Source organism: Carlito syrichta, unplaced genomic scaffold (genome assembly GCF_000164805.1).
Source record: "Carlito syrichta isolate Samal-C Ts95f unplaced genomic scaffold, Tarsius_syrichta-2.0.1 Scaffold309824, whole genome shotgun sequence".
Classification (NCBI taxonomy): domain Eukaryota; kingdom Metazoa; phylum Chordata; class Mammalia; order Primates; family Tarsiidae; genus Carlito; species Carlito syrichta.
Genome location: NW_007253920.1, coordinates 862,716 through 875,140, shown reverse-complemented (window position 1 = coordinate 875,140; position 12,425 = coordinate 862,716). Strand labels below are relative to the sequence as shown.

Sequence of the window (12,425 nt, the reverse complement as noted above, 5' to 3'; positions counted from 1 at the left end):
GGTTGGTTAGAACCATTTTAATTCCTAACAAACATGGAACACCCAAAGCTAATATGAATGATTAAAAAAATCTACTTTTGATTATCTACTTTTTATTATGATTCAGGATTATTAAGAACAGGATGACTATTTCAGTCAGGGTTCATAGTATTCCTTTAACCTGAAGACAGATCTGTTTTTTTCAAGTTATTTTGATACTCCTCTGGAGCTAAATTCCAGAGAAAAATCCCACAGAACATAAGAGATAGCAATGTTGGAATATTAAATAAGTAAAAAGCAATCAACAACTAAGAAAATTAAAGCCTGTCTTTTTCTTTTTCTATAACATTGGGTTTATAAATTCTCTTAATAAAGTTGCATATATTCACAACTCAAAGATTTATAATAGAAATCTATAACACAATGAAAGGAAATCCATTGCTACATAACTAAAATTCTGTAATTCTTTATTTATTTAAAAATAACAAAAATTTATGAATAGATCTGTTTATTGTATTGTGAAAATGGTCTTGGTACATGTGAGAAACATTATATACTTTGAGGACAGCATTCAGATCTGTTATGACAAAACAAACTATAATTTTAAACTCAATCTTGACTTAAGGAAAAGGTTATAAATTATTGGCTGGAATGCATTTAGCATGAACTCAGATTCTACATAACATATAAGCATTAAAGAGTACAAAAGATGCTGGAGTCCAGTAAGCCCATACCTAAATTTCAACTGTAAATCTTCAAGGACTTTTTGTTTATTCTTATATACTAGTTTTCTTCTGTGACAAGTTGATTTTATCTCCAAGACTTAAGGCCATTCCCTGTAAAGAAGAATAAAGATATTTATAATGACTGAAACTATGTACTACCAGTAGGCTATTCCACTATTAACTAAGTCCCCATTCAACGATACCACATCAATAATAAAACCAATGTACAAAACAGACTAAAACTTTACTGGGTTAATTACTTTTTAGTACTAGATTACAAATAGTCACTATATTTGTACTCTGACTTTCAAAAAATTTTAGAGAACCCATTTTACAAACATCTCATAGGACTCAATCTGGTTTTAAGCAAATATCCTAGAGTGAGGGGCCCAAAAGGTGTGCCATTTTAATGAAGCAAAAGTTATACTTCTATTGAAAGAATACCATTAGTATATATGCAGATGCATCTAAATGCTCAAAAGATACTACATATAGAAATAAGACATAAATTCTTCCTCTTTTTGTTCATTCCTGAGATGCTTTCAAACAAAAGGAATCATTACCTGACTCTTTGCACGAATCCTTATGTGGCCAGTAACAGCAGCATCTGGTCCCTGGTGAATTGGCTTCTCAATGCTGACATTTGCAAGCGCATCTTCTCCAAATATAGAACGAGCATAGAGGTTGGCAGCCATAAAGCCACAGTAACCAGAAAGGGCCTAGAGGGAAATTATGGTAAATTCCATATTTTACTAGAGAACAACATACAGGTAAAACCAAACAGCACAGGCGAGTTATCACTTTAAAAAGTACTCATGTGATAGTCGTTACAGAACCATACAAGTCTGTCAAAACTCACAGAACTATACATGTAAAAAGTGTACTTTTTACCGTGTATACATTATACCTCAGTAACTAAACCTGATTCTAAAGAAACAGTACTTATTCCAGATGTATTTATATATTCTTTTTTTTTTTTTTTTTTTTGAGTTGGAGTCTTACTCTGTCGCCCAGGCTGGAGTGCAGTGGGGCACACACACAGCCACCCCAGAGTCGACCTCTGGGCTCCGGCAATCCTTCCGCCTCAGCCTTCTAAGTAGCCGGAACTACAGGAGCACGCTACCATGCCTGGCTAGTTTTTGATTTACTGTATAGACGAGGTCTCGCCAAGTTGCCCGGGCTGGTCTGGAACCCACGGGCTGAGGCAATCCACTCACCTCAGTCTCCCAAAGTGCTGGGATTTAAGGCTGAGCCACCGAGCCTGGCCTATATATATTCTTTAATTATTTGACTGCCTCCTCATACCATGAAAGAAGAGATATTTTTGTTGGATTCAGTATTTGTTGAATAAGCTAATACACAAATTAAAACCTACTTTTTAGCAATAGACATTCTTTTATTGATAAAATGAGTATTATAACATTAACAAAAATCATAGTATTATTCTTTGTTTTTGAGACAGGGTCTCACTCTATTGCCCAGGTTGGAGTGCAGTGGCATGATCATAGCTCAGGGTCACCTTGAACTCTGGGCTCAAGTGATCTTCCTATCTCAGTCACCCCAGTAGCTGGGATTACAAGCATGCACCGCTACACCTGGCTAATTTCTTAATTTTTTGTAGAGACAGGGGTCTTGCTTGTTGGCCCAAGTTTGTCTCAAACTCCTGTCTTGGCCTCCCATAGTGCTGGGATCAAAGGTGTGAGCCACTGTGCCTGGCCTTAACAGAAATTTTATAAGGAAAAAACTTCCTTAGAGCCCCAACTTCACGCCCTTCCCCCATTTTGCTTCACACACACACAAACACAGCAGAAAGTCATAGTAAACCATGACTGTATTTGAGCAGATACATTCTGACGTATAATCAGAGCCTACAGGAGAGGTCATGGATATTTTCTAATCTAGTATCACAAACTATTTTGGAATAAGCCTCTAGCTGAAAGAGGGCGAAGACTGAAAAGAAAAACTAGTTTGACTATTCAATTGGGTCGCTGCACTAGGAACAAGTAGAATGGTATAATCCAACAGAAAGAGGTAAGCAGATTCAAACGTTCTATAGGATAGTTTCTTTTAACTACTCTGGAATGTCACTGCTTTTTCCATGCTGAATAATAACAAAAATACACCAGAGGATACACGGGAAAGCTAGGAATCTACTATGCTGCTCTCTACCAGGTTTAAGAATTTCCCAAATTTTACCTTCTCTGGAGTAAGGCATTTCATGTTGGTTGACTTTAATATGTGCTGCAAATAGTCATTTAAATCAATCATATTGGTATTAACTGTCACCTGTAGAGAAGGAGAAAAATGTCAAGAAGATCATAAATCTTGCAATGAGAAAGTTTTGAACTACTGGTATTTCACAGCAGAACCTCCTTCTAATTATTTAGGTGGGGGAGAGTGGGCAACAAGAGAGTAAATGACATCATCTACAAAACCTAGCAAGCTGCAGGTTGGTATCAGTATTTCAGACAGAGAAAACTTCACTGAAGATCAACATGAAGCACACAGAATATTTCTAATAAAAATCAAGGCTCAAAACTTTGCAAAGCCCTTTTGGATACTAGACTCAATGGTAAATTATTATTAATACACAGAAGGGATAAAATATTGTCTACAATGTCTTAATCAGATTATAGAATTTATAACAGCAAATTACCAAACCACTTGCATAATTTCCAGTTAAGGTTAATTTACAAGAAAAGATCCTGAAAGACTGTTTGCTTTTCATGCTTGACACTTTTTAGTGGAATTAATTTTATCAGGTAACTCCTCAATACTAGCCAAAAGAAAGATAAAGTAGTGCAAGGAAATCTCCCAAGGACTAACTTTGTTTTCCCATTCAAATTCGGCCCACATCTGACGGAATTCAGCATCAGTGCAAGTTGCAGGCTGGATATAGTCCATGATGTCAATGTGAATATCACTGAGGACCACACAGTTTCTGTCACTTGCTGCTCCAGAGACATCATAAACTGCAATATACATATACAAAAAGATCCCAAATCACCAGCGTAAATTTCAATTTAAAAAGTTTTAATACCTAAATAATAATTATGATATTAGCAAATATTTATATAATGCTTATTAGGTACTGGGCTCTATTCTAAGTCCTTTACAATTAGTATCTGTTTAATACTCCCATCAATCCTAACTGATAGTATTGTTATTTTCCATCTTACACATGAGGGAATGAAAGCACAGAGAAGCTAAATAAGTTGCTCAAGGAGTGGTGGGACCAGGATTCAAACTTAGACACACTTTATCTTTTGGTTTAAACAATTCAGCTGAGTACTTCTATAGCAGTTGCAAGTTACTAGGCCCTGCAATGGATACACAAGTAGTAGTGTCCCCATAAGTGCTTAACTAATATTTCTGAATAAATATGGCTGAGCCAATAGTAATTGATATAAGATTATAGTTGTCCTTCAGTATCCATGGAGAACTGGTTCTGGCACCCCACTTGGATACCAAAATTCATGGATGCTCAAGTTCCTTATATAAAATGGTGAGCTATTTGCATATAACCTACACATATCTTCCTGTATACTTTAAATTGTCTCTGGATTACTTGTAATACCTAACACAATGTAAATGCTATGTTAGTAAATGCTATGTTAGAGCTATTATACTCCATTGTTCAGGAAATAATGTCAAGAAAAAAGTCTGTACGTGTTCAGTATAGACACAACTATCCTTTTTTTAATGAATATTTTTGATCTGCGGTTGGTTGAATCATGGATGTGGAACCTGTGGATACAGAAGACTGTATTTGCTTCTATGACCACCTCTTCCACAGTAGAAAGTAATAATCTGTTGGAGCTTACCTTTTCTCTTTCTAGCCTCTTTTCTTGACATTCCCCCACTCTTTCTACTTTCAGAGAAAACTGAGGTTACCAAAAAAAACTCCTTTAATTTCCAGCCACCACTTCTAAAAATAAATGTGTCTCCTCTGAATCTACATTGACATTCTTCTCTTTCATACATATCAGAGAAGCACTGCTGCTTCTCTTCAAGATGGACACTTCCTGCCATCTGTAATCCCTACTTTGGTCCAAGATTCCATCACATCAATCGTTGTCTCTTTGACTCTTACATCTTTACCTTTCCACTCTCTACCAACTTTCTTCCCTTATAGCCTATAAATATACTTAAGGCTTTCTTATCTTAAAAAATATATATATCCTACCTTATCCTTGCCTTTTCTTCCAGTTACTCCTCTCTCTCATTCCTATCAAAGCCAAAGTCCTACTTAGAATAGTCTACACTGTCTTTATTTCTTCATCTCCTGTTTAGTCTTCACCTACCATCACTGCTCAAGGCATGCCACAAGAAATATTTTAAGATCACCAATGGCTAAATCCAAAGGACCCTTCTTTCAGACTTCAAGTTACTTGATCTTTTGCAGTTTCAGATACTTCTTAAAGATTTTTCCTTAATTCTCTAACCACATTTCAGATTCCTTGGTAGGCACCTCCTTTTCTGACCAAGCTTTCAATATTGCTGTTTGCTTAGATTCTGTTTTCAAATCTCCCTTCTTTTCATTCTTTATGCTCTCACTGGGTCATTTCTTCTATTCCTTTGGTTATTAAACAAATACTTATCTCTAGTTTAGACCCCTTGTCCAAGTTCCAGACACATATAAAACTACCGTAATACTCAATCTGATCAAGATTTAACTTACTATGTTTTTCTCAAATTTGTTCTTTTCTCCTATATTTATTTTGGTGATTGACATAAATAACAACCCAATAGACCCAATCCAGAAATCTGAGGGTTAGTCTAGCCACTTCCTCTTCAATCAGTAACCATATCCTTAACGTCTATTATATTTAGCCCTTCTTTCCATTCCAACCACTACCGCATTGTCTCAGGCCCTCTGTCACCTCTCATTTGGGTTTCTGCAATTGTTTATCTTCCTGCCTCTTCCAATCAATCTTCTATAGTGCCATCACAGAAATTAACACGTAACTCACTTACTTACTTACTTTTTATTTAGTCAAGGTCTCACTCTGTGACCTAGGATGGAAGGCAGTGGCATAATCACAGCTCACTGCAGCCTCAACCTCCTTGGCTCAGGCAATCCTTCCACCTCAGCCTCCCAAGTAGCTGGGACTACAGGCATGCATAACCATGCCCAGTTTTTTTTTATTTATTGTAGAGATCAGGTCTCGCCATGTTGCCCAGGCGGTCTCGAATTTCTGGGCTCAAGCAATCCTCTTGCCTTGGCCTCCCAAAGTGCTAGGATTGCAGGCATAATTCACCACACCCAGCCTCATTTATACTTCTTCCGGGTCTTTTCTTTCCACAGATAAAGTCTCAAATCCTTAGCATGACAAGTAAAACATGGTGCCTGCTAACCTTCCTAACTTCATTTTTTTCTACCATCACTCTCCAACCCACACTAAACTCAAGGTATATCAAACTACTTGCATTTGTCCTTACAGGATCCTTGTCTATCTGTACAACACTGACCTGCCTTTTAAAACCCCACTCAAGCATTAGCTCCTCTATGAAGCCTTTCCTAACCCTTGCCCTGCTAGCACCCCCCATCACTCTAAGAATTGACCAAATTCCCTTCATGGACTTCCACTTTACTTAGTACAGGCTTTTTCATAGCATTTATCATTATGTATTGCACATATCTATTTTACATATCCGTTTTCCCTTACTTGACTGTAAGCTATCTTTTGTTCCTCAACATGGTAGCCCTGTCCCTACAGAAACTGCAACAAAATATGCTTATTGACTGAATGCCTCTATACAAGCTAATCCCTAGATCGGAAATACCCTTACGTGCCTGGCACAAACAAAAGATTCTGTTCAAATGTTATTCTTAGATAACATACTCTTGTCCTAATATAAAGCCTTCTATACGGTTAGCATATTTTTATGATCTCAAAGCACAGAGTATATAAACTAGTCCTTAAAAAACTGTATCATAATTAAATATTTTTTTAACCATCTTCTCCTTTTGCGTGACAGTTTGTTGAGGATCATGATCCTATCTGGTTTATTTCTGTATATACAAGATATAGTACAATGCTTGGTACCATGGAGACTGCCTCAGAAATGAAGAATAAATGGATTCAGGTCCTGTCTTCAAGCAATGTCTATAGCTACTCACTATAGAAATTCTTTAATAAACATATTCAAACATCACGTCATAAAACAGCACCTTACCTATATTACCAAAAATTATTCCATTCTCTGTTGATGCTACTTTGACGTTAGCTTTAATATTTGCAAAATCATGAGGAGCGAGAGTCAAAGGAGATGGCTTTTCCACAAGTTTCAAATCCCCTAGAAAAAAGTTTGGACTTGGTTAAAAATACATATATTGACTATAAAACCATAAAATGTATGCAACATAATAGTTTCTAGGAAAATAAGGAATATGAAGAGTAAATTAAACTATTATAAGGACAAAATAAATTATTTAACATCTTTATTATTCATATCAATATGCACATTTTCTTTTAAAAGGCAATGAGCATCTCAAAACAATTCTATATTTAATTTGTGTGCATGGGCAGGGAGAGAGTTTGAGCCTACCATTTTATTTCAATGAATGAATATAAACCCAAGAAGCTTAAGTCATAAATTATATACTCCATTACAAAAGAAAGGTAAAACAATTTGCAAAAAGACTTGCAAATTCTTGAGACATAGTTCTTTACAAAGACATCAAGCTATGCTGAGGAAGACAGAGCAAAAATACATTTTCCTTTGCTATCTTAAAGTCTCTTAAATCTTGTATAAGCCATACTCCAGATAAGGTCTCACTCAAGTGTCTTTATTAAGAAGAAAAAAGACATCTCATGTTGCTAAATCTGATAATGATGCATTACTGTGGCCACCTGTGGCACTGGACAGTTATGGATTCAGAAAATACCTAGTTCTGCAATAAGACAATTAAAAATCAACTAAGTAAGTTACCTGGTCAATCTGTAACCTAAACAGCTCTTCTACCCCCCAAAACCCTGACATTTTGCTAGATAAGCTCATTGAATGAACACATCTGAATGTGCCAAGAGCATAAGTATGACAGGTTTAGAAAACTGAAATTGAAAGAGACAAAATATAAAACTGTAAAACGAAGCCTTGATTCAAAATGTCCAAAAAGGCTCAAGAGAATTTTTATAATGAAACATGCACTTCCCTTAATACTCTGGCATTAAAGATCTACTATGTAACAATATCTTTCCTTTACAGTAAATTTCCTCACCTAGAGTAGCTAACTCTAATGTGCAGTTCTGCAAAGTATCACTGGTTTGGTTCACAACAAGTACATCCAGGACAATATCATACTGGTTGACATGAACATAAGCTTCTGCATATACAGGATCTGAGAAACCTGTCAACTGGGTGACCTGTCAAAACAAATATAAAGACATAATCGTTCAACTTGAGAAAGCTATTGAAAAAAAAAAGGAAAAAAAAAAAAACCAATCAAATAACTGACATGATTTAACCAAACATATCCTAGCCAAATGATTTAAGTCTGGTAGGTTATTAACAGACTTGCTTAGTTTAAAAAAGTTATTTTGAGATGGTAAAATAAAATTGTTTTGCAATGCAGAAATGGAAATTAAAACCGGGACATCAGAAATAAAACTCCTAGAGTTGAAAAAAAGGCTATTCAAAAAACACAGAATTTAAAACTCTAATTTAAAAGACGATATGCAGGTATCTATTGGCCTTTAAGCTCAGTAACTCGGTATAAGATATGCTACACTATTTTAAGCTTAGTAGTTCAGTAGTAGAAAGATGTTAAACACCTTTGGCAAATACATTAAACATTATCCCTACTTAGCAGCTGAAAATATTTGTATACAGTTTCCATTAAATTCCTTAGTTTCTAAACTATTAGTTCTCTGAAACTTAAGGATACAAATAAAATCCAGATCATGTGGTGGTCTCTGCTACCCAAGCTCGAAACTAAACATCATATAACAAGAAATGCTGGTAACGTAACAAATATAAAATTGCAACATACACCCCCAATCTAAAAACAACCAAAGTATAATACTTTAAAAATGTAATACTGCCACCAAAAGCACAGGAAACAAAATACAAAATAGATAAACTGGACTACATTCAAATTAAAAAGTTTGGTGCATCAAATAATATTATCAAAATAATGTAATAGTAGTCCAAAAATGGGAGAAAACATTTACAAAGTACTTAATTGATAAGGGGTTAGTATCCAGAATATTAAGAACTCCTAAACTTCAAACAACTCAATTTAAAAATGAGCAAAGAACTTGAATTGACATTTCTTCAAAGGAAATAAATAAAGGGCCACTAAGCACATAAAAAGACACTAATCATTACAGAAATGCAAATCAAAACCACAATGAGATACTACTTCACATATCCATCAGGATGGCTACTATCAGAAAACCAGAAAATATAAGCGTTGGCGAGGATGGGAAGAAATTAGAACCCTTGTGCATTGCTGGTGAGAATGTAAAAACAGTGTAAACTCTATGGAAAACAGTATGGAGGTTCCTCAAAAAAAAAAGAAAAGAGAGTAGAATTATCATATGATCCAGCAATTCCACTTCTGGGTATATATTCAAAAGAACTAAAAGTAGGGACTCAAATAGATTTTTGTACATCAATGTTCACAGCAGCATCATTCACAATAACCAAAGATAAAAGCAATCCAAGTATTCATGGATGAATAAGCAGATAAAAAAAATGTGATATATACTTACAATGAAGTATTATTCAGTTTTAAAAAGGAAGGAAATTCTGACATGCTACAACATAGGTGAACCTTGAAGACATGCTAAGTGAAATAAGCCAATCACAAAAGGACAAATATGGTATGATTCCACTTACATGAGGTAGTTAAAGTAGTCCAAATCATAGAGACAAAAAATAGAATGGTGGTTTCCAAAGGTTGGAGAGAAGCAAACATGGGAAGTTATTATTATTATTATTATTTTTTTTTTTTTTTTGAGTTGGAGTCTCACTCTGTCACCCAGACTGGAGTGCAGTGGCCGCTCCCGGCCACTGCAGCCTCAACCTGCTGGGCTCAGGCGATCCTTCCGCCTCAGCCTTCCAAGTAGCTGGAATTACAGGCATGCGCTACCACGCCCGGCTGATTTTTTTATTTATTGTAGAGATGAGGTCTTGCTGCCCAGGCGGGTCTCGAACCCGCAGGCTCAGGCAATCCACTCACCTCAGCCTCCCAAAGGCGCGGGATTACAGGCTGAGCCACCGAGCCCGGCTGGGAAGTTATTATTTAATGGGTATAGTTTCAGTTCTGCAAGATGAAAAGAGTCCTAAAGATGGCTGCACAATAATGTGAATTTAATTAATTCTATGAAACTGTACACTTAAAAATGGTTAGAGGATAATTTTTATTTTGAGTTGAGATCTCAATCTGTTGCCCAGGCTAGAGAGCAGTGGCATGATCACAATAATCACAGCTTACTGAAGCTTCAACCTCCTAGGCTCAGGCGATTCTTCTGTCTCAGTCTCCTAAGTAGCTGGGACTACAGGTGCACACTACCACACTTGGCTAATTTTTTTATTTTTTGTAGAGACGAGGTCTTGCTATGTTGCCTAGGCTGGTCTTGAACTCCTGGGCTCAAGCAATTGTCCCGCCTCTGTCTCTCAAAATACTGAGATTATAGATGTGAGCAATTGCACCTGGCCTAAAATGGCAAATCTTATGTCATTTAAATAATATATATATATTAAGGTAATATTGATAGCAATTTCCGAACTTCCAATCTTAAGGGAGATAAATTGTTTTAATAGTTCAAATTTTGTGAATGACCTTATGAACACTCAATCTAATAGATGAGGATTAAATGAGATCACTGATTCTCAAACTTACATATTTATAAGAGTAGAATCACTTTCCTAATAAAATTCCATGTGGAACTCAATATATTAAGACTACAAAAGTAGAGGTGATCTTTAAATAGCAGGAGATAGGAAGAGCTAAGGTCAAGATGCAGGAAGATGTTAGAGCCCTGTCTGTTCAGTTTCCCTTTAAAAATTTTGGTTAGCCAGGCCAGGTATGGTGGTTCATGCTCATTATCCCAGTACTTTTTTTTTTGAGTTGGAGTTTTACTCTGGTCCAGGCTGAAGGGCAGTGGCACGCTCATGGCCACCACAGCCTCGACTTGCTGAGTTCAGGTGATGCTTCCACCTCAACCTTCCAAGTAGCTGGAACCACAGGCATGTGCCACCATGCCTGGCGATTTTTCAATTTATTGTAGAGACAAGGTTTCACCATGCTGCTCAGGCTGGTCTTGAACCCCTGAGCTTAGGTAATCCTCTCACCTCTGCCTCCCAAAGTGTTGGGAATACAGGCATGAGTCACTGTGCCTGATTAATTTCAGCACTTTAAGGGGAGGCTGAGATGAGAGGATTGCTAGAGCCCAGGAGTTTGAGCCTAGGCAACATAGCGAGACCCCATCTCTACAAAAAAAATCAGCCAGACATGATGGTGTGCACTTGTAGTCCCAGATACTTGGGAGGTTAAGACAGAAGGTTCTTCTGAGCCTATAAGGTCAAGGCCGCGGTGACCATGATTGTATCACTGCACTCCGGCTTGGGTGACAGTAAGACCTTGACTCCAAAAAAAAAAAAAAAAAAAATCAGAATTAACCTCTAAGAATACCTCCCTCTTCTATTTATTAGTCTGTGATTCCACACACAACTAGGACAAGTTATAAAATCATCTAGTGGATTTACAGTACTATCATATATAGTAAAGTACTTCATCTGCTTCTGAGTTTCAGTTGAGGTTTAATGGACTTAACAACCATAATGACAAAAATTAATTATGTATACCTATTTTTCTTTTATAAAAGAGCAGGGCCAGCAAATTTCTGATTCCTACTTTCTTAAGTAGCCAATTTAAATAATTTACAGCGTATCTGACATCTTGTTACCTTGTTAAGTTTAGATGCTAGAGGATCTGCTGCCTCTTTTCTCTGTGTGTTACCCATTGCTGCCAGCAAACTCAGCTGAAACTGATCTTCCTTGCAGTTCATTTCATTCTTAGCAGTCAGCTGCATGAAGGAAATGGGGTCATCAGGCTGTACCGTCACATTCCTCTTTTCAGATTCTTTCTGTGTAGAAAACAACATAAAAGTCTCTCTTCAATAAGGGAAAAAAATACAGACTTTTTATAGGCCTTTAATGAAGACAGCCCTCACATACGGAGTGAAAAATCAACAACAAATACTCATAAAAAGCACTTGTATGGCCTCATCTTATAAGCCGTACCTTTTGGGATAATTTTTCTTCTTCGAGTTTAGCAGATAACATGTGAGAAAGGGACTGTCTGCATTCCTTATTGAAAATGTCATTCATTAAAGGTGAACACTCAGACAAGACCTTGAGGCACAAGGAAATTCGATCTACATCATCATCAGTAATTGGCTTCTTAGGAAGAGAGGATTTTCCCAAATGAAGGATAGTAGCCATGAGCAACATAGCCTCAGCAACAAAGGACTAGAAAAGTAGAAAAATGGGTTATTTATATCATCATGATTATTCAACCGCAATAATATCACTTTATTATAACTCATAATCCAAGAAATAAAACCAACTTTTCACTTCACCTGATAAGTTTCAAATCTTTATGGTTTATCTCCATATCTTTTTTTTTTTTTTTTTGAGTTGGAGTCTCACTCTGTCACCCGGACTGGAGTGCAGTGGCTGCTCCCAGCCACTGCAGCCTCGACCTGC

General features: G+C 36.5%; 1 protein-coding gene across 3 annotated transcripts in view; it reads right to left on the bottom strand.

The window, feature by feature from the left end:
* Positions 1–425: 425 nt before the first annotated feature.
* The window catches only part of COPB1 (coatomer protein complex subunit beta 1), a 44,174-nt gene continuing 32,174 nt past the window's right edge, over positions 426–12,425 (bottom strand). For all 3 annotated transcript variants that reach the window (XM_021717514.1, XM_008067936.1, XM_008067937.1), the window contains 8 exons: positions 11,961–12,188; positions 11,624–11,803; positions 7,930–8,074; positions 6,885–7,004; positions 3,531–3,676; positions 2,901–2,990; positions 1,268–1,423; positions 426–815 (listed from right to left, as the gene is read on the bottom strand). In XM_021717514.1, the coding sequence (XP_021573189.1) occupies positions 756–815; positions 1,268–1,423; positions 2,901–2,990; positions 3,531–3,676; positions 6,885–7,004; positions 7,930–8,074; positions 11,624–11,803; positions 11,961–12,188 (1,125 nt within the window). In that variant the 3' untranslated portion in view covers positions 426–755. The remainder of the gene's footprint in view (positions 816–1,267; positions 1,424–2,900; positions 2,991–3,530; positions 3,677–6,884; positions 7,005–7,929; positions 8,075–11,623; positions 11,804–11,960; positions 12,189–12,425) is intronic.